Genomic DNA, 26,329 nt, shown 5'->3' with positions numbered 1-26,329 from the left:
GGTTGTCAGACCTGATGAGGATGTTTAACCCTCCACCTCTCTCTCCTGCTCTTTCCCTCATATCTTCTGGATCATGATAATTTTATTTATGACTTCTGTCACTGCTGGACTGGTGGCCTTAGCCAGTACTGAAACAACAGCACAGATGTGCTCTGTAATCAGCTCTTGTATGGTACAAGTGTAAAACCCCCACATGAAGGATTTTAAGGTTTAAATGCTATTATTGTCCCACTCTGTGTTATTTCAGCTAGGAAGGTTTCTGGGGAGGACAACTTCCCTCTTAGCAAGCCCACCTCACACTACATTCATTTTCCCTGAAGTTTCGCCCACCATACTGTGGGCTTCACCAGTGGTTTCAGATCCAGAGTTCCTCCTGTGGTTTCAAAGCCTCAGACTGAAGTTGAAAACACGGAGCTCAGCTGTTTATATACAAAATCAAATATGTAGCGACTCTGATGAAACAAGACCCAACCAGGTCCACCGGGCATTAGCATAACTTATGTTCATTGCTTTTGGCTGGGAAAATTAGAAAGCCCCCCCAACACAAAGGAATGCAAGAGCTTTGAAAAGACTATGTTTTAAATACCACAGGTGAAAACTGCAGTGCTTCAAAAAAAGAAATAAAATTTATCATTAGCCATTGATTACCAAATAATTCTGTTTTCTCCTTATGCTTCATGTAGCTTAGACTTTTATGTAATTAGGGTGAAAAATGTAGGCAGAGTGGGTCTTGCATTTAAATGACATAAAGTCAGTATTCACTCCTTAGAAAACTATGGAAGGGCAGACAAGAAGTTTAGGAGGGTTACATCAGGGTAAGGAAAAGCAAGTGAGCAGGCCAGCTTTGGTCTCTTTTAAACAGAGAGAAACTTGTCACAGGACAGTTTTAAGTTACAGGCAACTGCAGTGTTCTGTTTTGTCAACTGTTTTTGCACAAAGCTCCAAACATTGTAAAAATCTGTTTTCCTTCACACCTAGCATCGCTACGAGCTATATTGTAACCACATTCACAGTGTGTTAGAGCCTGCCTCAGGGTTCCTTCGCAGCAGGTTTCAGCTGGAATGATTTTTCTTTTTTACTTTTTATAATAATCACTCCATTCAAATGGAACAATCATTATAAAAAATTATCATGAGCCATCTTGGACAGGAAAATCCTGCAACAATAAACAAGCTGAATGTCTTGCAATAAGCACATCAAAAAGCGATCGAGGCTGGATAACTGCTTCAGGCCACACTTTGGATTATGCTGTTATTAGTATTGTTTGACATTTGGTAGTGAAAGAGCATTAATTCCCAGTCACAACCGCTGAGGCAGGGACTTGGTTACAGTTGTCTTGCAGGTAGATGCTGTGAACTGCCCTCCCTCTTTGGGGACAGTCTAAATCCCTGCCAGGGACCCCGGGACCAAAGCCCCATGCCCCATGGGCTAGCATGCAGTGGCTACAGTGCTGGACACACAGGCCCCTGCGTACCCTGCTCATGTACCAGCTGTGCCCCTGGCTACCCAGTCCCGCTTGGGAGGAATCATAGAATTATTTAGGTTGGACAAGACCTTTGAAATTAAGACTAACCATTACCCAGGATGGCCAAGTCTATCACTAAACCACATCCCTAAGCACAACATCTACATGTTTTTTAAACACATCAGGGATGGTGACTCCACCACCTCCCTGGGCAGCCAGTTCCAATGCCTGGCCACCCTTTCAGTGAAGAAATTTTCCCTATTAGCCAATCTCAACTTCCCCTGGTTGAGGCCATTTTGTCTTGTTGCTTGTTACTTCAGAGAAGAGACAAACACCTACCTGCCTGCTACCTCCTTTCAGGTAGCTGTAGAGAGTGATAAAGTGTCCCCTGAGTGTCTTCTTCTCTGGGCTAAACAACCCCAGTTCCCTCAGCTGCTCCTCATAAGACTTTCTCTCTAGACCCTTCCCCAGCCCCGTTGCCCGTCTCTGGACACGCTCCAGCACCTCCACATCCCTCTTGCAGCGAGGGGCCCAAAACCGAACACGGGATTCGAGGTGCAGCCTCACCAGTGCCCAGTACAGGGGACGGTCACTGCCCCAGTCCTGCTGGCCACGCTGTCTCAGATACAAGCCGGGATGATGGTGGCCTCCTTGGCCACCTGGGCACACTGCTGGCTCACGTTCAGCTGGCTGCTGACCAGCACCCCCAGGTCCTTTCCCCCGGGCACTTCCCAGCCACCCTTCCCCCAGCCTGTAGCGCTGCGTGGGGCTGGTGTGACCCAAGGGCAGGACCCGGCACTGAGCCTGGTTGAACCTCATGCAACTGGCCTGGGCCCATCGGTCCAGCTTGCCCAGCTCCCTCTGCAGAGCCTGCCTGCCCTCAGCAGATCAACATCCCGCTCAACTCAGTGCTCTCTGCAAACCTACTGAGGGTGAACTTGGTCCCCTTGTCCAGATTGTCAATAAAGTTATTAAACAGGACTGGCCCTGATCCTGAGCCCTGGGGAACATCACTTGTGACCGGCTGCCAGCTGGATGCAACTCCATTTACCACCACTCTTTGGGTTCTGCCATCAAGGAAGCCTGAGCAGGTCCAGGGTGGGTTTTTTGGAGGACGATCAGGTAGGAAAACGTAGGATACCTTGGTGAGCAATGGGGGCTTGTGCAGCTTCTGGTGAGGCTGCACCCACTCCATTGTTTGCACAGGGTGCTGGCGCTGAATACCTCTTGTGATAACTCAGCTGGGAAAAAAGCACAGCAGCATTAGGATTAGCAATAAGCCTTGAAATTATGAATTTCAATTCCATTATCTGATTATCACTAACCTCTCAAAGGAGTCTATTATTTGCCATCATGTCTGCGTGGAACATATTCCCTTCCTCTTCCTCACTCTGAGCCCGGCACCTGAGTGGAGCATGGCTGTGCCCTGCAGATCTTCACCTGATCACCTTCCCAACTGGCACGACAGGGTGCCTACCTTGCAGTTGTTAATATTCATCCTTCTTCTGGGTCAGTAAATGCTAAAAGGGAACGCCAGTTCCTTGGAACGATTTTTACGTCAAACGTATCACCGTATGTTTGTGTGCTAACAGCTGGGCAGATCCTTCCCAGCCTGGCAGGAGCTTTTCTTCCCCAGGGGCAGTTCTGCAGGGGGACCCTCAGGAGGTGAGTGGGGCAGGGGATGAAGAGTCGGTACAGACCTCTGAGCTGATGTTTGCAGGGGTGGTCAGTCTGACCCAGAGCCCCACAGGGGCTGCAGCTTCTTTGTGCTCACAAGCATTGAATACATTAACACTCAAGGTACAGTTCTTGCCCCGAAGTTTCTCTGTGCTTCATCATGACACAGACCATAGAGATGGGGTCGTGTGCAGGATTTAGCACCACAGATGGGATCTACAAGGGGATTTGTTTAGAAATTACCATTGCTTTTTAGGTGACCTGCTCTAAAGAGAAACCTTGGTGGTAGATAAATGGTGGAAAGAAGGAAGGGAGCAGGTAGCCACATTGCCCGACAAGCTGGGGGAGCTAGTGAAGACAGCTGAGAGATTTCATGCTCCTTTGCATAGTTAGGCACATAGTCCTTCAGGACACAGGATCTAGGTTTCTTTCCTTCTGATGGACTGAATTTTTCCCTGGTGTCCTGCTGGGAGTGCTTCACAGCCTTGTTAGGGGGCTGGGGCGGCAAGGTGCCTTGGTGTCCATGCTGTGGCAGCTGCTGGGTGATCTGCAAAGGATCTGACTGAGCTGCGTGTAAGAGCACTAGTCATGACTCATTTGGCTGTTTACTAGAAACCTCCATATGTGCGTTTCAAGCCACTTCCTAATTTCTAGATTGCTGCTGTGTCCAATGTTTGGCAGGCTTCAAAAAACTTGAGCCTTTGCTGAAAAACATATGGCTGGCGTGTCGGGTTTTTGCTTGGCGGCAAGGCAGGAGTGTGTGCCGTGGGAGGGGGGTTGTCCTCTCATCTTGTGACTTTTGGGATGGGATGGGAGCCTCTGACTCCATGCCTCACACATCCTGGGTGGCTGGCAGGGTTGAAAACTGCAGGGAATGGCCGGGCACCCAGTCTGGGCTAAAAGGAAAGGGCCATAATGAGACACAGGAAATGTGCAGTGGTGTCCATGAAGCCAGAACATATGCCTGAGCGTATATGAAGAGATAGCAGTTGGATACCACGGTGGGAAAAGACAGTAGAAACTACTCAGCAAAGTTGAATACAAGGTTTTTATGCCAGGAAGTGAGGTTTTGATAATCTTCATTCCCATGTTTCAGCACCTTTGATAACAGCCCGATCCGCAGGATGCAATACAGCCCTCCCTTGTGCAAGATGTCCCTCAATGGCATTCTCCTGAGCAAGGAGAGAAGCTTTGTTAATCACTCCTTGGTTCTGGAGAAGCTGAAAATGGAATTTTTGCCCTTTCTGTCCTCTCACAAACTTTACCAGGGAGATGATACTAGTTCAAAGCACTGTGTACAAGGCACAGGCTCTCTTTCATCACAGTGGTGGTGTCTGCGTACTACTCATTCCTGGTTTCTCTTGGGCTGATGTAAACACCTCTGCAAACAGATTTTAGGAAATGTGTTTCTTAACGAAGTGGTGCCTGATACTAGATTATTGTTCAGAGGTTAGTGGTGACTGCACTAATGGATGAATTTTGTGCCGATTGAATAAAGTATGAATTACCCTATGCCTAAAGCCCAAGTGTGGCCCTTTCAAGTGCAGCAGGATGCCTGTGTTGTGCCCATGTGACAGCCTCATGGCCATGTCTGGACCCCACTTTGGACATTTCTATCAAAATAAAGACACAGATGCCAACAGGAATGGCTTTTTTCCCCTTGTTGTATTAGAGAAATCCGAGTGTTACAGGATCCCTTGGTCCTGGCTTCCTTGATGTTCCTGTATTGGGCACGAGTCATGTTTCTGCTGATGCAGTGTCTTCTGACTCGTCTCCTGGTGTAGACTGTTGCATGTTTCACAGGAAAGCGGATAAATGATATCAGGTCATTGAGCTTATAAGTAGCACACTGGCAACCCGCCACTAAAATATAAATACATTAAATGTACTGAAGGAAATGTTCATTCTGTTGTTTTGCGTTGGACATGCCCCAGCTAGGTAAATTGGATCTTCTTGAGGGTTGTTGCATTACGGCTGAATGAGATAGGCAGTTATCTTATTACTGATCTCTCTGTCATTCAGGGTTTGTGTTCTGGCATTTGTGGTGCGAAGTGTGCTTGCCCAAGAGCGTCCCTAGGAGTATTTTCTGAGGGAGATGGAGGCGTATAGGGGATCTGTTAGCACCTTGCAAGGTCTGACCCTTTATTTCAGACGTGTTCGTGCTCCTTTTCAGTCACACTGCTACTGGTCCCAGCTCCTTTTGAGTAGAAAAGTACAAAATGGTTACTTTGCCTACGTTTGTTAGGAAATGTCTGAAACTCAGCCTCATGGCATTTATTTTCTTTCTCTGTATTTCTGCCACAATTCTTTCCAAGATCCCCAGCTGTGCCTCTGCTCTTGGTGAGGTCCAGGGGCAAAGCTCCTACCAACTCCAGGGTGAGCAGGGGCTGGCATTAAGCATCAGACCCCAAGCCAACTGACTGCATTAAAGAGGAGTCTCTTCATTGTTTTCCATGGGTGCTGGGTCAGGACCTCCGAACGTGATCCTGCAGCATTAATTCTTACGACTAATCCTGCTGAAACCCAGGGAGCTACTCCCATGTGTAAGCACTACCAAATCCAATGCACAGCATTAAGAAGCGCTCTGCAATGGTTTAGCTCTCCTCTTGGTTGTATGGTGAAGGGAAAGGATGAGGCAGGAAAAGGGAAGCAAAAGGAATAAATGAACAGAGAGCTTTTGAGCTGGCTGTGAAGAACGACGATGTTCTGTATGGAATGGAAGTACTTGAAAAAATAAGACATTGGCTGTGTGTTTTACAGATAAGAAAATGTTATTTTATTGAACAGGAAGATATATATGTTTCACCTATCACATCTGAACTAATCAGTGTAGGCTTTTAGAAGAAGTCTGTAATTACTCTGAGCACATCATTAGTTAGATGTAAAATGAATGATATTGCTCCATTTTATTACCTCTAGTGATATAGCCATTTGTATCATAAATTCATTGACCTCATCTTAAATGATCAATCCTGTAAGACAGACTTGATTCATTAGTTCTTAAGTGATGTTTTTTCCTCTCCAGTAATTTCCTCCTCATTGTAGGGACTGTTTTTCTGCCTTTTAGTATGGTATTGTAAGGTGTTGTATTACTTGCATATGACATGCACACTTTATACTTGTTTCTTAAATAATCAGCATAGACTGATTGCTTATATAAGTAGGTAGGTAGGAAGAGAGAAAGACAGAAAGAAAGACAGAAAGAAAGAAAAGAAAAAGAAAGAAAGAAAGAAAGAAAGAAAGAAAAAGAAAAAGAAAGGAAATAATGAAATACATGGATGTAGTAGATTGACATTTCTCACTGATGTTAACTTCAACACTTTGAGATGTTGCCTACAATCAATGAGATATTTATTAGATATTTGGTCCATCTAGGAATTTCAGAGGAACAGAATCACTAGCTTTAATTAATTTTATCTAGTGATAAAATATACAGAATGGTGTGTGATCAATATGTGAGTGAGGCAGGCAGAATTCTGAGTTTCTTGTACCTCAGTGAATTATTGAAAACAGGAGAAATCAGTAGAGGATTTCTAGGCAGGATTTCTAAATATTTTACCAAGGAAGAGAAAATATTTGTTTAGCTAGGAGTGACATAGGAGCCCACCTGAGATAAACTAATCAATAGAGCAATAAAACAGTAAAGTATTTCGTAGAATTTTTCAACTGATAACTAATAAAATTAAATTATTAGAAAAGTTGCTACAAGTTTTTGGGGGGGCTATATTTTTCTTCAGTCTGTTAAATTAAAGTCACTGAGGGGGCTCTTCGTAGAGAGATAAAGGAGACTGGGCTTGCTCTCTCGTATTTCTTTGGCGCTTCTTTGGCGGCAGGCTTACAGTTGGTTTGCCTCCTTTTCTCTGAAGGAAGGGCAAGTCTCAGCTGCACCATCCAGGACTAAATCAGGGAAGCAGCTGCATCTGAAGTCCTGCCCCATCCCTTACAGCAGCCGCCTCTGGGGCTGGTCTCCTCCTCATCTTTCCCCTGCAAACAGACACTGGTGTTGTGGGTGATGGGCCAGGGTGGGCTTTATCCTGCCCCAGTCTGCCTCGGGAGCGAGCTGGCAGCTCCTGGTACCTCTTTGTGCAGCTCTTGCACTGGTAAACAAATCTTACTTGCAAAGCATAGTGTACAAACAAGCAAGTTTTAAAAATAATTTATTTTTTTATATGGTACCTGGGGAGACCTCGGGCCTCTCTGCACAGCCCTTGGGGCAAGAGCATGCCCTACAAGCAGCAGCAGGAGCACGGTGGTTCATATCCTGATTCCATGCATGCAAAATACATAGCATTTTGTGGCTAAGCAGTGAGCTGTCGATGAGAAATTACTTTAAGGTAAATTCAGCAGCTTTACTGAGTTGAATAGTATCTTATTAACTTGTGGCGTAGACTCACAAATTCCCCTTTTGTCTGCTTGGAAAACAGTGGCAAGCCAGAAAATTTCAGGAGGTCAACTATAAGATGTTTCCATCAGATGATCCTGTGCTGACTTGCCAGGTGGGTGGCAAAACCCATACCCGTGCCAAATACCCGGGATGGTTCAGTGCCCACTGCTGCATGTTTGCACTATTTGTGGTGAGGGGTTGCCCAGCTCTGGTGCTGTCTGCAATGGTCGCTGAGCCTTCCTGCAGCGAGCAGAGGGAGAGCCGATGGTAAAACCCGGGAGCCCTTGGAAATGGGGGTGCCCCTGCTTTGCCCTGCTCAGTGCACTCCCGCTACCCATCCGCTCTTTGCCTGGGGAGGGGGGGGATGCATGCGCAGTGGCAGCAGAGGCATTTACCTCAGCCCTTTTGTGCATTTGACAGCCTTTTCGTCCATGTTTTTTAGGGTGTTACATCATCAGCATGTGTTCAATGCAGGGCTGAACTTATTTGAAATGCACCAGGAAATTTTCTTCCTTGCATGGGGCATCGTGCTGGAAATACACCTGCCCTAATGCTGCACACGTTGAGCAGCACCAGCACTCACTCTGCTTTATCTCACATGACACTGTTTCTGTGTGCCCAAGCTAAAAATCTGGGCCCTCCATTCCCAAATTTCAGGGGTGACTACCTCTCAAATAATTATTTATGTTGATTTAAATGCTGGGATACAAACTTTGTGGTAGCGAAAGGGAGTGTGTGTGCATGAGTGTGTGAATGGGGCGGGGAGGCAAGAAAGGGAATCAAATAGCAACCTGACTGGATAACCAAAAGGTTGCAGAGTTAAAAAAAATGGGCTAATAGCCACAGCATATAATGTGTATGTGTGAATATATATATATATATAAAAGATACATTACTGAAAACTCAAAAATGTCACCACTGTTTACATTAAATGAAAGCTGAGAGTTAAATGAGATGGGTAATCAGATGCCCGACATATGTTGTTTTGAATTGTTTATATGGCCAATAGTTATTAAAATTAATTATCCTTTTAATGCAGTCATTTCACAATCATATTCTTCTTTTCTTTTTTTCTTTTTTTCTTTTTTTCTTTTTTCTTTTTGGTACAAAGGCTATAGCCATTTCAAAACAAGCTAATACAGGCTATTTGGAAAAGGCAGAACAAACAATACTAGGATGTATTCTGACATGGTCATAGGCTCAACATGCTGATAGAAAGCACCAAAAATCTCTGTCAGTGGAGTATTTTGAGAGCTAATGTAAATGACAAAAATGGGGTTTTTGTGTGTGTAAAATTCTGTCAGAAAAGTAAGGCACTGAAAAATCTGACATCTGTTTATCTGTTTATAGCTATGGCAAGATTACTCATATTAATTCTTGTTTAAAATGCCATATGAAGGAAAGGCATTTGTGCAAACAAGAGTCATATTTGAATTGTAGATCATGTCTTCACCATCTGTGAGAGCTGTTGGTGTTGCAAAATTAATGTGTTAATGAAATCACAATAATTTCTCTGAAGTAATGGATTCTGAAGCCTAGAATGACTATTTTTTAAACTTTGGTGTCTAGTGGTTTGCAACTGGGAAAACCTTTCACAGCTTAATTAGTTCTGCAGCCTTACTTTAAAAAAAAATTGGCTATGCCTTCACCACACCAATAGTAACACAGAAAAGGATTAAATGGAAAGCAGAGAAACAAAACAAAAATGAGCCTGCAATGCAAACTTTTTGCTGTAGTATTTGAAAAGTTGCTAAATAGGCCCTTGCTTGCCAGGAAGTTTTACTCAAAGTGACTTGTACACAAGAGTGGGCAAACAGCTCAGAAAATAATTCCAGCTTGCTGAAACATCACAAATTGGGACTATTCAAACCTTGCAGAAATGTCCTATTTCCAAGTTTCTCCTTGGAATGAAGGGCAAAGGATGATGGTATCTCAGATGGTAACCGGTGTGCTTAGATTACCACTGAGGAGTAATCACAGCCATACTCATATGGATTTTGTATACTTACACATGAGTGTTAAAACAGTTTATGCCAGCTGAGGATTCTTCCCTGTGGTATGGGTATAAGATATATAATGCACTGTATAAGGCAGAATTGAGATCATGGGAGTCAGAGAAGGGAGTGGCATTCAATTCACCAGTATTGTGGATCAAAAAAAGCATAGTTTTCACAAACGTATCTTTTCTTTTTTTTCTGCTAGAAAAGTAATGTACTTAGAAAGCAACTGAAATATGACTTTTTAAAATAACACTATGAAGAGAAGATTGCTTTTCTTACCTGATTTGATTTTATTACTGTGTTGTAGGTATGTGACTGGTGTAAGCACATAAGACACACAAAAGAGTATCTGGATTTTGGGGACGGGGAAAGAAGGCTTCAGTTCTGCAGTGCAAAATGTCTCAATCAGTACAAAATGGACATTTTCTACAAAGAGACACAGGCCAATCTTCCAGCTGGACTGTGCAGTACATTACATCCTCCAGTCGAAAATAAAGCAGAAGGCACTGGGGTGCAGCTGCTGACTCCAGATTCTTGGAATATACCGCTAGCAGATGCTCGGAGAAAAGCCCCATCCCCAGCGTCTGCAGCTGGCCAAATTCAAGGTCCTGGACCATCAGCGTCTACCACTGCCTCTCCGTCTGACACTGCCAACTGCTCTGTCACTAAAATCCCCACGCCAGTTCCCAAACCTATTCCCATCAGTGAGAATCCAAATATTCCACCAGTTTCTGTCCAGCCACCTGCTAGCATTGTGCCTCCCATTGGTGTCCCACCACGCAGTCCTCCCATGGTGATGACAAACCGTGGGCCAGTTCCTTTGCCCATATTCATGGAACAGCAAATCATGCAGCAAATCCGTCCACCATTTATCCGTGGGCCACCTCACCATGCCTCAAATCCTAACAGCCCTCTGTCAAATCCAATGATTCCTGGAATCGGTCCCCCACCAGGTGGTCCCAGAAATATGGGTCCCACCTCCAGCCCCATGCACAGGCCAATGCTTTCCCCTCATATCCATCCCCCCACAACACCTACCATGCCTGGGAATCCACCTGGCTTGTTGCCGCCTCCCCCTCCTGGAGCTCCTTTGCCCAGTCTTCCCTTTCCCCCTGTCAGCATGATGCCAAATGGTCCTATGCCTATGCCACAGATGATGAACTTTGGATTGCCATCCCTTGCCCCACTGGTGCCACCCCCGACTCTACTAGTGCCATATCCTGTCATTGTCCCTTTGCCTGTCCCCATCCCCATTCCTATCCCCATCCCTCACATCAATGACTCCAAACCCCCCAACGGCTTCTCCAGCAATGGTGAAAGCTTCATTCCGAGTACCTCCAGCGAGACACCTGGGGCAAAGCCAACCAATAGCTCTTCATCCCCTCGAGAGTCAAAGCAAGGATCATCTAAATCCTCTGACTCATCACCGAGCTGCTCAGGCCAGTCCCTAAATCAAGCTCAAGTGCTTCAGGAGCACAGTAAAAATGAAGTTGTTGACTTGACTATCAGACCTAGTAGTCCAGTGAACAGTAAATTTGGTTTCCCCAGTGTGCTACAGGGTCCACAGGATGGTGTGATAGACCTAACAGTAGGCCACCGGTCTAGGCTGCACAATGTTATCCACAGGGCTTTACATGCCCAAGTGAAAGTTGAACGTGAACCTAACAGTGTTGTAAATTTGGCTTTTAGTAGCTCAGACAAAAGGAACTGCAGTGACTGCAGGGACAACTGCAGCCCAGTTGATTCAAAAACATTATCGTGCAGTGATGGAGCTCACTGCTGTCCTGTGTCCTTGGCCTCTGGCACACCGGGCCTGGAAGCTGGTGCAGCGGTGTGCAATGTCATTGTGAATGGCACGAAGAGCACGGAGGGTTCCAAGAACCCGGAGCCGCCCCAGGAGCCAAAAAAGCCCCAACCCCCAGAGGAGCTGGTGGTGAGCGAGCTGGAGTCCGTTAAGGAGAACAACTGCGCATCAAACTGCCACCTCGAGGGAGATGCTGGCAAGAAGACCGGGGAAGAGCCCCTTGCTGGGGGAGACAAACAGGACCCAAACCTTAACAATCCAGCAGATGAGGACCATGCATATGCTTTGCGGATGCTGCCCAAGACAGGTTGCGTGATCCAGCCTGTGCCAAAACCAGCAGAAAAGACTGCTATCGCGCCATGCATTATCTCAACGCCAATACTCAGCGCAGGGCCAGAGGATCTGGAGCCACCATTGAAAAGGAGGTGTCTCCGAATTCGAAATCAGAATAAGTAAAGGTTTGTGTAATCACTACTGCCTTCTGTGTGAATAGAATGAGTATTTTCAGGTATGAGGTCAAACTCCTCCTGTGGATGTGGCCTTTGTGAAACAGAAAGATACCGATTCAAATTTATCAGCACTTTCAGAAAACTGTTGGTATTTGTGTTTTAATATTGTTCTTTGTGTTGTATTGCATCTGTACTTGTCAGTACTCCATCCATCAGCAGCCTCATTACCCTTTTGCTCACAGAACATTTTGTGATGATGCTGGCTGTGAAGTTATTGTGCTGTGTATGTCAGTCAGTGGTTTTCTGCCTAGGATATGGTTTAGGTCTGGGCCATTAATCTGGTTACTTACTCCAGCTGAGTTATGCAGCAACACAAGACTTCATGATGATTGAAATTGCCCTACAGCATAGCATAGAGCAGGATGACCGAGCTGCTTCCCACTAGCTCAGATCCAATTGACTTAATAAATGGTCATCTCCAACCATTTGTTGGTTGATCTCCAGTCTAATGGTCACCTCCAACTTACTTTGGTCTGCCTCCAGTCCACACCCTGGCTTTCAGTTGGACTGTCCTCTGGGAATTGAACCCCCTCTCCCCGAGCCTTCCTTCCTCAGGTATCAATGCTTAGGGACTGCCTGCTGTTTGGGACCTGCCTGCTGTAGTTTATCTCAGACCTGTGCTGTAGAGCTTTACTGTCTTACGTGAGGTATCTGCCTTTGGTGCAGGTCTCCCACCTTAGCAAAGCAGCTGAGGTTTCCCTCAGCCCTGTGGTTGGTATATGCGTGTGGTTCCTGGTAGGGCTGCAAAGGAAGGCAGAGATATGGATAAGTCCACCAACAACTGTGACTTGTCCAAGAACAATGCTCCAGAGGGAGACATGCACACACCTTCCCCCCAGCCCTTCATTCCCAGCCTACTGAGTCGCTCCGATAAAACAGTTTCTTTGTAAAACCATTAGTTTAATATATGTCTGTGCTTCAAACCCAAGAAACAAGCAAGAAACAAATGTAATTGCATTTGTTTAGATTCACAAGCATGAAGAGCTTCTTTCAGGAAAAGGGAAAATGGTGGGTGTTGCAAGAAATCTGTTCAGCAGTAAAATACTGACGGTTTGCCGGATGTGGCTTGGTGACATGCCAGATTTCATTACAATCCATGGAATATTCTGTAGTCTCCAGTAAATCCTTGTCCCTGGTAGCACTAATAGTGACTGCAGCGGTGCTTGGCACCTACAGCCATAGATAGCAGCTCACACCATGGAATCTGGGCCATTGCAATATCTCCCTGCTCCATCGGTGCAGGCTAATTGCACCATCAAAGATACAGCAGTATAGTCAAGATTCCCTTTTTCTTTGTTAATGCTGCATTCCCTGTGCTGGCTGCAGTGCCAGAAGCATTACTTCCCTTGATCACAAACAGTATTTATTTACTTTCTTTGGTGGAACAGAACCATTATTCTTTGCTCTCAGCATGTGCTGACACATTTAAAAGACACATTTCCAAGAACAGAGGACAACTGTAACATTCTTGGACTAATAACCAACATGCACAATAACTCAGAAGTCAAATGAATATTTAAAATCTTTATAGGTTGCTAGGTCCTGCTAGTGGGGATCCCCCAACCAACCCCTGAGGTATGGATGTACTGTACATCCATCCCTCTCAGCAGCAAGTTCTTTATTGCAAACGCCAGTGTGCCACCTTTGAAGCCTGCAAGATTGTCTTTTCATAAAGGCACCCATGCTTTCACCTAGAGGTAGTGATTTGATCTAGTGAGAAGGCCACTATTTGACTGCATACCTTTTATTTAATTTTAGGAGAGCCATGGTTACCCTTGTTTTCCCACCTTGTTCAAGCTCCCCGTAGCTGTGGTTTGTTTCAAGACAGTGCTAAAGACACTTGTACATTTGTGCGCCGACACTGTAGTCAAAAGACAGGCTGCTTCTTAGCATCTGTTTATGCTTGCTTGGACCATCCAGGCTGCAGTAATGCCACCTCTCCGAGGTCACAATCCCAAGAGGGGGTTAGCATCATTCAGAGCTAGTGCCTTAAAACCTCAGAGAGAGTTCTGGCTCCACCAAGTTGTGTATTTTGGCCTGTTGACATTATACATGACATCACTTTATGTATAGTATTTGACAAAGAAAGCAGACAAACTGAACAAGCTATGTTGAAATGACAAGAAGGATGCTTTATCACTCAGTTACTGTCCTCAACTCTTTGTATTCTCTAAATATCAGTAACTGCCACTGTGATTATCCTCAGGAATAACCGTTTTCTGATTCACCAAGAGTTTTATATTCCTTTGTCTCAGTGTAATGGTTGTCTTAGAGGAAAGTTTTCAGGTTGCCAGGCAAGATTAATCTGATCCAATATAGACATCTGGAATGAGGGCACAGCTGAGCTAATTGTCTAAACTCCCTTTAAAATCAACCTAGAGAAGCAGGCACTTCAAAGAGCCAGCTGAGCTCATCCTGAAGTCGAAAACTAAGACAGATCAGACAAATTGTGCCCTAGGAGTGCCTGTTTCTCCCTGCTGTGAAGTAAACTTAGGCTGATTGGCACAGACATAGATTTCCCTTAGACACTGAAGGTTAAGAAGCCCAGCCTAGGTGTCTGCTGTGCCGCTGGGGGTTGTGCAATAGCATAGTATGGCATGGTGTTGGTTATTAGTCAGTCTGTGTTCATCCCCTCCTTTCTCCACAAAAAGAAAAGAAGTAGCCTCTATACAGAAGGGATGTGAGACCAGGGTCCTTGTGTGCTTCAGGGGAAAGAGGATACCCAAAATACTCTGCAGAAATAAACAGCTTGATAACCATCTCATTCCAGTGGGTATCTCAGTGAAATGTGGGTGGGTTTTGAGCCTCTCAAGGCACGCACAAGTGATTTGCGCAGCTCTGATGATTGATTTGAGGTGAGGACTCTCTGGTTTCTTGCAGAGCCCTCCTTTCACTAGTGCTGGTCATAGGCAGTCCAGAGGAGCTAGGGGGGCTGCTTAAATTTCTGGCCTCCCAGCAGTCTATCTGTGAAGACTGTGTAGGGCTCAGAGCCTGCCCATGTCTGTACAGAGGTGATGATCACAGGGAGCAGAGCAACAGTGCAGCCTCTTGCTCCGCAGCCCTGACCTCCGCCATGCCCGTGTTTCCTCCTGCCTGGGGCTGGGGAAGGGCAGAGGTAAACCCCTGCTCCTTCAGCAGTCTGATTGTGGGGAGGATCCCTCATGAAAGACTCCCAACCTCGTAGAAATTCTAATAAAATGCAAAGAGGGTAAGAGCTGCACTAATAATTGTGTTGACTTGTGCCCTCAGAGGTTTGCATCGATTGCATTGGCCACGCTAACCCAGGAGAAGAAAAAGCCCAGAGAACTGTCTTTTTCTCTCTTGCTCCCTGCCTACCCTAATTGGAAAATCTGAACATATTGCCCTGATGTGCAACTTTTCCTGGATTTTATTCCTCATCAAATTGTATGAAAAGAAGGAAATCAGCTAAATGATTTTACGCTAGAATTCTGGACAGACAGATTGAATTCGTGTAATAACAACATGGACTCTCTTAAAAGGAGTCAATGCAAGCGTGACCTTTTCAGGCAAGTTGCCAAACTCTGGATTATTTAATGTACCAGTTACTTGATTATTGAAAGTGCTAATCAGCAACATAATCCTTGATGTTAAAGTTTAGTCTCTCCATCAGGGTGCAGACTGTCAAGCTGTTCAAGCTTGATGCAATTTGAAGAACCAGCAAAAGATGTCTCAGTGCCAAAGTCCTACCATGATAAAGGAATGAAGCTAAGAAGAATATTCTGTTGAGTCTTATTTTTTCAAGTTTGAGCAACGGGAGTTTCTAAAATTAGCAGTGTTAGCATTGTCTGCCTCCATGCTTTATGTCCAGGCGGGATCGGTTTTAACCCACCAGTTTTTGTGTCAAGGTTTCCTAAAGCAAATAAATGAAAACACTAAGGTCTGCTTGGATTTAACATGACAGTTATGGTAAATTAAATGAGAAAATTAAGTGGCACATGCTACCCTCACAACCAGCTTCTCTGTGTGTGTGTGTTGCCTAATCCTATTTGGGGGCAGAGAGGTAAGAAAAGGAAGGAGTTTTTCTGGTTGTGTCAGCAGAGTTTCTCCCAGAAATAATCGAAATAGTAGGAGTATGGCCACCTACAGAGCCAACCCGTATGTCCTGGGGTCAGCATCCACTGAGTTATAGGCCCAGACCTCCAGCTATCTAGTCCATACATTGTAGTCGTAAAAGTATACAACATGCAGAACGCTCCAGTTCAGAGCAGAAGTAATATATATCCCACTGTGAGCTCCCCTGCCCATTATGGTCCAGCACAAGTTTTCCTGCTCTGGTCAGGATTCCTGAGGCAAGGGGCATAGCTATTAACCTCCCTTTTTGCCTTAAGAGTTTTTATCACTCACCTGTCACTGTAGCATCTATCTACCAGCATTTTACCCTGCCCTGCATGCTATGATCAGGACAGATTTTGACCTTAAAAGTATACTTGAAAACAGATTTCTGTATTTAAACACATTTTTATGCTAGTCGTCTTCATTGACACAGTACTATGGGCCAGAGCCTTAGCTAATTTTAACTGGATTTAGTTCCATTGGTGCTAAACTAATTTAAATCAGCAGAGTAATGGGACTCATACACTTAACACCTACTCTTCTGGTTCAGAAGTTTTCCTTCACCTGGCTTCTTATGAGTCTACAGAAATTTTCCATTTATCCAAAGAGGGAGAGGACAGACTGTTAACAGAACAAAGCCTTAAACACATTTCCTTGGAACTGAAACTTCGCCCTTGAGAGCTGCCTGGCTCCAGCAGTGTGATCTTACGTTTCAAAATTGCCTGTGTAGCTTCTCAGATATATTAAATCAGAAAAAGGATTTCCCAGGGAAAAAGAAGGAAAAAAAGAAAGAAAAAAATAGGTCCTCAAAGTGGTGAAGTATGAAATGACATACTTCCAGGGTAGCTTTCAGCTCCCACATGTTGCTGCCGGGGTGTGGGAGCGCTAACTTCCGTCTCGGTGGCAGTAAATAGCAGGCTGGTGGTACGCTGCCGTAGATGACTGCACTCTCTTCGAATCAAAGAAACAAGTGTTGATTTCTGATGGGTTTCTCTTGCTTTCCTATAAAACCTCCTAGGGCATATGTTTCAAATATGAAGTCTGATTCTTGAGCCCAATTTAGAAAATAACTACACCTGGTCTGATTTGCAAAGGTAGTGAGCGTCTAGGGCTCTTGGCGAATGAAACAACAGCCAGACCTTCGGCCAGCAAAAACCACCGTAACTCAATTGACAGACCAACAGAAATCTGCAGAGCCTGCAGCTTCTGGAGACTGTAGCCTACCAGAAGCTGGGACCACTGACTTCAGAGATCATTTCAATGCTTATGTGCCCTTATTAGTTTTAATTGTCTTGTGAAATGAAAATTATTTGATCTGAAATAAGCATCTAATCCATGCCATTCTCTAAGGTGGTACAACCCACACTCATATTGAAATGACGAGTTACTTAAAATTCTTTGCCAGGCTTTAAAGACTGACCAGGCACTTTCATACATATAAGGGCTAACACTCCTCTTATATAAGGTGATGCAAAGCAGATTATGCTGCATTCGAAAGTTAAGCGTGAAATGGGCGTAGGGGGAGATTGTAGCTCTCCATCAGCCTGTTCTTGCACTGTCAAGTTACCAAAGTCAGTGGGCAGGGGAAGTTTATGGGGGAAAAAAGCACAACTCATGATTAAATACAGAGTCCCTAACAACGAAGACCATAGTAAAACAGACCGGCACGCTTGTAAAAACATCATCTGAGACAACAATTGCCTTTACATTCAGAGGCTGAGATGCTGGACAGTAAGTGTCTGATTGCCCCTGAAATCTGATAAGGAGCTAAGCACCTAATAGCCTTTGTGAAGCTTGACCCTGAAACAATCACGGCCAACTTCACTGCAGAGTGGTGAGCTCTGAACAACTGTGAGGAGCTTCTAAACTATTGCTCAGTATTATGAGCAGCACCTGAGAGTGGGTCAGAAAGAAGCAAAACACTTTTGAGGACTGTAGTTGTGAAAATGTTGGACATAATCAGCAGTGACCAATAGTTTTTAAGGTAAAATTAAATTCTTGTTAAAAAAGCAGTGGGAGATTCAGGCAAAACAGAAGCAAAGCTGTTTGAGCAAGAAATCACAAGGAAATTGGACTGTGGCAAACAAGCCTTTCTAAAACCCGTTTTGTTTCCAGATTACCGGCTGAGTCTCTCCTGACTATTTTTAGGTCCCATAGAGCAAAACAGGCAAGTTAAGCGCATTCCTGGGTGCTTCCATTAGTCAAGGCCTCACAGCTGAGACCTACTAATTGTTACCTCATTTACACTATTTTGATAATGAGCTGCATTTCACTCCTGGGACCAGAGGTTGTGTTTGGAAGCATGTGTGATTATCTCGTGAGAGCCGTGAATCGAAGTGACCTCTGACATTTTGCAGAACCCTCAACTATTCAACGTTTGCTTCTACCATGAAAATTACAGCTAATTAAATATCTGGGCTTGATCCTGTGCAGTACTGTGTGCACTCAGTGCTCAGTGCCTCTAATGCCAGTTGAATGCCCTCCGCACGTTACAGACCAAGGTCCTGCCTCTGACTCATTTGCATGGCTTTACTTCCCCAGACACGATTTTGGTATTTGAAAAGAATGGTATTTCTGTGCAACATGTGTCTCAATTTGTAATGATATCCTCCTTGCAGCTGGCTTGCTTTTCCAAGTGTTTCTGAAACATTACTGTCTTACATTTGAGCCAACCTACAATAACAAATTATCTACAGGCAAAGAGGCTGAACTGCGTTTGTCGAGAGGACACCCCACTCCCTGCTGCACTCCATCTTCCAGTCCCAGTTTCAGACTTTCAGGCTGTGTACTGTAATCATCTTCTGTGGAAGCACACATTTCCAAAAATGAAAAAAATAAAAAAAATAAAAAGAATAAGAGTTTTAGGGATTGGGTAGTGCAGAGTGAAATAAGTATTGAGTTCCGACCTCTCTGGAAAGATCTGCATCCCATCATTGGCCAATTGATATTGAAACCTATGGTTAGAGCAATTTTCAGCTATTTATTTGGAGCCCACGTGGTTAAATGTAAAACTTTGAGTTGCCTGCTTATGCTTCAAATATTTATAACCTTTCATAAACCACTTGTGCTGCCATTTCTAAGTTGCTTATCCAAAAAGAGGGGAAAAAAACCCTTTCCCACAGGAATTCCCTGATTGAGAGATGCTTGAACACAAGCAGCAAAATAAGATACATGATGAAACCACTGAAAATTTGAATTCTGACCATAAATTTCAAAGATCAATTAAAATGCCAATTCAGTTTTATTTGAAGCCATTTACCAATTATTGCTGAACTGGTTGTCTTGGTGGTAAAAATATTATTCCTGTTTTCTTGAAGTGGGAGGGGAGGCGGGAAATAGGGAAAATCTAAAACGAGGATTGGGTCCAATGCATGTTGCTGTGTCCAGCAGTGCTGGGGATAAGGGAGATCCCCAAGGTGCCTGGCACTGCACTGAGGTCTGTGCCAGGTCTCATCTGCTTGCTCCCTATGTGTTCTAGGTGGATTTTTCCTCTTCCTTCCCCCACAGTATAATCTACCTGACATTTTGGCCACCTGAGCACGCCTCCTTGCTTTTGCATGAGTCTACATCTGCTCTCGCTTAGGCTGAAACGAACCAGGATGGAGGCTGTGAAAACCAGGGAGAAACTCCGTGGGGACAGTGCCAGGCATGCAGCCCTGGATGGTCACAGACAGAGGGGTTGTTTGTGGGAAAATGGGAAAATGTTGATTGCTTCCTGATATGGGATGTTGAAACTTTTCACTAAAAAGATTCAGTGCTGCTTCTGCAAAAGAATATTATTGTTGTTGTTGTTATTGTTGCAGATTGTTGTTATTGTTATTTTGTGGTCCACAGTAGCATTTCAGATTAAAAAGCCAGGCCCGAGTGTAACCCAGGTGAGGATGAGGACTGTCACAGGGAGATATGGGCTGTTGCTCAGCAAGACCCCCATCCCCACCATTGGTCCTCCTCCACGCTGCTACCCACAGTTACCTGCCTTTTTCTGGCTATTTAGCTGGGTTTACTGGAGAGATCGGCTTGGGAAAGAAAATTGAGAAGCACCTCAGAATAGCCAAAAGACTCGTGGTTTGGGCCCACAGGAGGCTGCTGAAATTCAAGTTGAAGTTTCTATTCTATTCAGACAAAATCAGAGGCTTAAAGAAGGGTTATCACATCGCAGTGGTTGCCTGTTTTCAGGAAAGGAGAGCAGAAACTGTCTGGATTTGGGTTTCCTTCTGTTTGAGTTTTTATGTTTTGATTTTTTGTTTGTTATTTTTTTGCAAAAAGATCCTTGCAAAGTTTCAGCTTTATCCGAGTGCAGAATGGGAGAATTAGTTGACAATTTGGCAGGGGTTTTTTTCAAAAGGAAGATCATATCTGCTGTCACATCTGCACATGAAGCATCAGTGGGGCAAGGCAAATTATTTACAGGCCTGCCAAATACACTGGTGCTGCACTAACTGGAGGGCAATGCTGCCTTGTTGTGGAGATACACCCAGTTACCCCAGTATAAAGCAGGCTCTGCTTCAGGCAGGCTCTGTGGGCTGCTTCAGGGGACGTGGCCAGAGGCAGCGGGTGCTGCAGCTGAGAGTAGAAGTGCAGAACTGTGGCGGCATTTTCCTCTTTGCATGATTTGTGTACATACCTCAAAATGCCCCAAAATGAAAACTAGAGATCTCCCTGACAGTGGAAGCCTGAAGAGAGACGGTGCCATGGGGCTGGGCTGGAGGGCTGGCTGACATTGGGTTTGTCTTTAGTTCAGATTGAAAGTGAAGGGGATTTTTCATGAACTCACTGAGCAATTGCTCTGTAAAAGGTTAAACCACAAGAAACTTCTTTGAAATGGTGAAGAATTGTATAAAGAAAATATTTAGAGAGGTTCTGGGGAGACTGCTACATTGAAAAGTAGAAAGTGGTATAGGTGGGGAAGGAAGGATGACAGCAGTCGAGAAACTTGACAGCAGCACAGATGCTGGAGTCTAGGAAACAGCCCAAATGTTCAACATAGCCTACAAGACTGGTCTCCTCTGCCTATCTCCAAAGTTGGTGGATAGAGAGGCTCTTCCCAGGTGCATTTCAGAGCACCAAACACGGTGCCTGCTGTGGAGTACCCCTGGGTGTGGGAAGGAGAATGAGGGCACTGGTCCCCCTAGGTAAAAGTTGGTGACCCCCTGCCTCTCCTGTACAAGGAGAGGAAAGGAGAAAGCAGTGTGATTCGGTGGGGAGCTGCTTTCTCAAAAAGCTTGACGGTGGTGGACCATGAGGAAATGGAAATTTAAAATGCTGCAGCTTGGGTTCCTGGTGGCAGCTGTTTTGCCCAGGGGAAGCCAAACCTGAAGGGGAGAGAAGGTGCCGTGTCCCCTGGGTTTGTGCAGAGCAAAGTTGAGCGGTAAAGTTGCGTTGCTGCTTTGTGGTACCGGGGAGGGTCTGCAGCAGCCCAGGCCATTTCCCCAAGTATGTGGCTGCTGTCTGCTAAATTTAGGGAATGCTGTTCCCACTGGCTATGAAGATGAGCTGCATGCTTACCCAGACCAAGACTGTATTCTATTTTAGGGGGGGGGGGAGGGGGCACTGTCTTTATGGAAGTGTATAATGGAGGGAAGAGACTCCTTTTCCCTGTGCTTTATGCTGTATTCCTGCCATGGAGCCTGGGACTGGAACAAAACAGTCAAGAACAGACTATGCTGTTAGATAGCTGGGGTTTGAACAATTGTCAGCATTTTTGAAAGAGGTAGGAAGGGCTTCGTTTCTCTTCAGCAAATTGGCTGCCTGATAAATCCAGGAGTGCAGACCCCACATCTTCTTGCTGATTATGAGGATCTCTTCCACAGTGATGATTCCTTTTCTCCCTCTTTGTAGAGGTGCTTTTCCCTTGAGCCGTGCAGGACCACAAAGGAGAGTCTGGAACTGTATTTCCACCGTTTCCTTCCTACATGACAAGGGCATGGTGACATACATGCCTGTTCCTAAGTTCACTAGCTAGTTTCAGGGTTCAGTTTAACATACATGGAATTATTTTAGCGAGAGATGGTACTAAATGTACCAGCAAGGGGTTGAACATAGATGTAAACTGATGAAACTTCCCTAAAGGCTTTTCTAGCAATAGATGCAGAGAAGCAGGAGTCAGTCCACAACAGACCTCCTGCTTTCCAGTTCATGTTTCTTTGCCAAGGTCCTTCCCTCAGTACAAGGTGACTGGATGTGATTGCAAGCATGATCTCTGGTGCATCCTTGAAACAAGTCAGTCGCAGAGTTTGGGGTGACTAAGCTGTCCCTACCACTTCTTCTGCCTAGGCATAAAAGGAGAGCAAATCCCAAGCCTCTTCCCCAGTGCACTCCTTAAAGTCACAATGTCTGCTCACATAACAGCTCACGTTTCACTAGTTGGGAGAACCTGAGTTGCATATCTGACCCAAAGCTGAGAAGGATCCATAGCTTAGAAGATCAGAGCAGAAGGTAAACACCACCTTTGAAATCAAAGGTTAGTGCTTAAGGACCCTGCTTGTTATCCCATTCGTGCTAAAGGCCACCTCTGACTCTTGCAATGTGGCATCCTTTCAGTTAGCTCATGGAAAGATAAATCATCAAATATTCAAAGGGGAAGGTTTTAATGAAGAAGCCTGAACTGCTTTAAGAATTGCTAAAAAAAAAAAAATAATAATTTACAGAACTATTACAAGTAACAGATGATTCCAGAGAGTGTTTCCAGGGCTGAGCTTGCTCCCATGCTGACTTTAGCTGCACTCTTGTGGTTTAGCTTCAGAGCAGTTTCCCTGAGAAAATAATTGCAGTGCCTTTACTCTAGGGCCATGCATGTCCCAGATGAACTAGGCCTCTTTTAGCACATCAGCATTCATTGTCTGGGTGAATTAAGTGCTGTGCTAAATGATGGAAACTCTGCCATGCCAGCCCACATGAACGGTTCCTTCAGCCTTCCCCACCCAGTCTCCACTTTTTTCTGAACAATAAGATGTGAATCTGGAGACAAATGTTCAGTGGAGAGCAGAACTGGGGGGAAGCAACCATGGAAAAAACTAGGGGGGGTGGGGGTGTGTCCGTGTGCACGCATGTGTCCAAAAGCATGTCAATGCCATGGCCCCTCTGAGGAGGTGGGACATGACTGGGGAGGGCACTGGGTAGAAGCAGCTCTTTCTGGCGGCTGTCACTGCCAGCAGGAGCGTGCTGCCAGTGTGGCAACGCTTGGCCCGTGGGGCAGTGTGGGAGCGGGCACGCAGGTCTGGGTGCTTGGGTGTGCTGTAGGTCTGCAGCAGCGCTGGGGAAGGGTGGGCTAGCTGTAGGAGAGGAGGAGGGAAGCTCACTGGGGAGGCTTTGCCCCAGCTGCCAAACTGTCCTGCCAGGCTCTAACTGTGTTGTTCCAAGCAAGGATTTAAATCCTCACGTGTCAGGGCATAAACCAAAGAGGAAGCCCAGTGTCGGTGCAGGCTGTTTCATTGCTGCCCGTTGCTCAGGTTATGACTAACAGCCACAGAGGTGCAGCTCTCGCCTGCTGTCCAGGGGAGTGCTGCATCACTGTCTGAGCCCACGCAGACGAGCCTCCAAGTTACCTGCTTGAGCTGGGTCATCATCCAGTTACTCACATTTTCCTTCCCCACCCCTTGCACTGACAGTAGGGCAGAAATGAGCCTTCCTACTTGTCTTTCTGTCATCTTTTCCATGCTGCCTCCTGGGGTTGGAACTACAGCCTGCCTTTGACTTCTAGGTGGTCTTCCAACCCAGGATCAGCCCAGCCCTGCTTAGCTTTGGGAAGCAGGCAAAACACAGTGTGCTTACCTCAGTGCAAAAAAGCTCAACTCCATGGCTTTATGCTTACAAAAATTCTTCTTATGTGGCTCATTTATTTTTTTTTGCAATTTTTTAATCTGATAAGCAATATTTGATGTGTGTTGAAGGCAAGATCATCTGGGGTGAACAGCATATGTTGCTCTCCTAAAAGTGTTTTGTTTTGAGGGGGAGATATAAATAGATGACTTTATTGTACTGGCCATGCACGCTAGTGTTGGCATGAGGTGTATAACATCTAACTGTGAAGTGGTGATGACTAGTGTGCTCTCATTTCTTTATAAAACTTTGCATGCTATGCCTGATATGGATTTTTGTTCTGTCACTTGATCACTACAGAGATGCATTTATCAAACACAATTCCTGGCATATGAGCAAATCAACAAGGAAGGCCCTTCTCTCCCATCTGCACACCCTGTTGCACTGGGTCGGTCTGCAGTAGGGGAAAATAGGCAGGACTTAGAAAGCTAGCTGACTGCTTCATGCAGAAAACATCAAGAGCTAGTGAACTTCTTTATGTCCTCCCTCCCAAATCACTTATCACTCTATGCTATGCCATGCCATTTGAGACTGATTAGTGAGGGATGGAAATTCGTTTCCGTTGATGTATGGAAAGAGAGGAACAGGCAAAATACCTAAAGTGCGGAGTGAGGTTTCATGCAGACATTACAGGTTTTATTTTCTCTGCTTCCCTTTTTAGTTAAACTCAGAGCAAGATTTCAAGCCAAAAAGTGACAGAAAGCAGTTGTGTACTTTATGGGGAGTACTTTGTAGGTGGATACGTCCCAGTTCTCAGTCTAGTTCTTGTCCACAGCTCTCTGTACACACAAAGCTGCTCATCCTGCTGGGCACACTGCCTGAAAGCCCAAATGTTACTCCTTATTCTAGATACAGTGGTCTCTGTGCTCGGGGAGTTTATGCTGGTCAACATACTCAATGTGCCTTCCAGTCTCTGCCTTGGGAAGGGTGGAGCTTTGGCAGGAGGATACAAGCACAGTGATGAGAGGGATCACAGAGGAGCTGGCGTGAAGGGAAGACCATGGAGCAGACTGAGAAGGAACATGTGCCCCAGCACCAAAATTAAGGCTGATAAGTACTTCAGAGTTTCAGTCTGAATCTTTAGGGGACAGCAGATCCCATCCAAGGAGACGGAGTCCAAAGCACACCATGGAGAGGGAGAGGACAGTCCCTGCTGGACAGTCTACATGGTCAACTGATAAGGGAAGCAGAAGCCTGCGAGGCAAAGTAGCCCCTAGATTAACTCAAGCATCAGAAGCTTATCGCCACTGGGGTGGTGTTAGTTGCATTAGATAGATGAGAAAGTGATTTGGGGTTTCAAAAATGTAATTCCAAAGATTTTCATGAACTTGGCCTTCACCACTGGAAAAGCTCACCTTATTTTATGGGAGCTATCATGCAGCTTTCCGAAGGCCTCACATTAATAGAACTATGTTTGCTCCAGTATTGTTCACCAGTCAAGGCACCGGTGGACTTCAGAAGGGGCTTGCCTAAATAAGTCCTGTGGGATGCATCCCTTTTGTGTCCTAAAAAATGAGAAAAGAAAGAAAAGCAGTCAGAATGTCTGATCAGGTAACAGGACCTGGAAATGAGGACCAGGATAGAAAAAGGGAACAACTGGGAAGTTAAATTATTTGCCTGATTCTATGATTTGCTGTAGCAGGATCTGGAGGGGTTTGTTCTCATGTCACACATGGTCCAGGGAAAAGTATGTGTTCAACACTGAAGATATCAGCTCTTGGTAGCAGTTTCCCTCAGGGAGAGTAATGCCTAGTTCTGCTTTGGGTCCTAAAATGCCTTTATTTGAATTCTGTTTGTTGTGCTAGGCAGTGTCAGTCCCCATGCTCTGCTGGTTGTGACCGCCTGGCTCTGTAGCTGCTATGGTGCTGGTACAAGACTATTTGCAGGCCATCCCAAGAGAGTATCAAGGAGGTTGTGAGGGACTCCAGCCTGACCTCCCTCACTGCAGTTCAGTTTTGTTGTGTTGAGCATACATCTCTCTTTTGTATGACTACAAATCTGAGGAAAGACCAAGAGGGGCATCTTCATTTTGCATGTGTAGTACAGATAGTACCTACAGGCTTAGGTCTGTTAGTGGGAGAGGCGTATTTTCATGGGATTGGAGCTGTCTCTGGATACTGTCCCAGTTTTTCCGTGAGACCGATAAGCCCTGCGGAGCTGCACACCAGCCCATGCAGTGAGATGTCTCTGGGGAGCCCTGGCACATGCGCTACTCCCTGTCCTATCTCCATCCCACATGCTGGAGAATCTTGGCCCAAATGCTTCTCCTTCTCTGACTCCACTTTCCCACCTGTGCCATGCGGAGAGCAATACACCCCAGCTCTGTGAAGCACACTGAGATCAAGGGGTGAAGGGTGCTGTGTAATTGCAAGGTATTGTTATTCACCCGTGCTCTTGTAGGATGAAAGGCGCTCTATGGAACCCAGAGAATGAACTATTATTGTATTGATTTCCAGCTTTTTATCACAGGAATTCCTCCGTCTTCCTCCCCAGAAACCTCGGAGGGTGCATGTACCAACGGCCCTTGCGGCAGGAGGCCAAAGCGGTGTGCTCGTGTCTCATGCCCGCTGCCCACCCAGCATGAGGCTGTGCGTGATG

The 26,329-nt window shown here is 45.4% G+C and overlaps 1 protein-coding gene across 9 annotated transcripts in view; it reads left to right on the top strand.

Annotated features, from left to right (window-relative positions):
* SOBP (sine oculis binding protein homolog) overlaps positions 1-26,329 on the top strand; it is a 137,899-nt gene that overhangs the window by 91,263 nt on the left and 20,307 nt on the right. For 4 of the 9 annotated variants that reach the window (XR_013928528.1, XR_013928529.1, XM_080389815.1 and 1 more), the window contains exons 6-7: positions 7,567-7,638; positions 9,834-11,788. Coding sequence is in view for 7 of the 9 variants with exons in the window: in XM_080389815.1 (XP_080245941.1) it covers positions 7,567-7,638; positions 9,834-11,786 (2,025 nt within the window). In the remaining 2 variants the exon portion in view is untranslated. Of the gene's footprint in view, positions 1-7,566; positions 7,639-9,833; positions 11,799-26,187; positions 26,313-26,329 lie in introns of those variants that run through there. The other 5 variants (XM_080389816.1, XM_080389814.1, XM_080389813.1 and 2 more) reach the window with 4 other exon arrangements.

Source organism: Falco punctatus (genome assembly GCF_963210335.1).
Source record: "Falco punctatus genome assembly, chromosome: 5".
Taxonomy (NCBI): domain Eukaryota; kingdom Metazoa; phylum Chordata; class Aves; order Falconiformes; family Falconidae; genus Falco; species Falco punctatus.
Note: the sequence above shows the minus strand (reverse complement) of the source record. Positions and strands in the feature narration are given on the sequence as shown.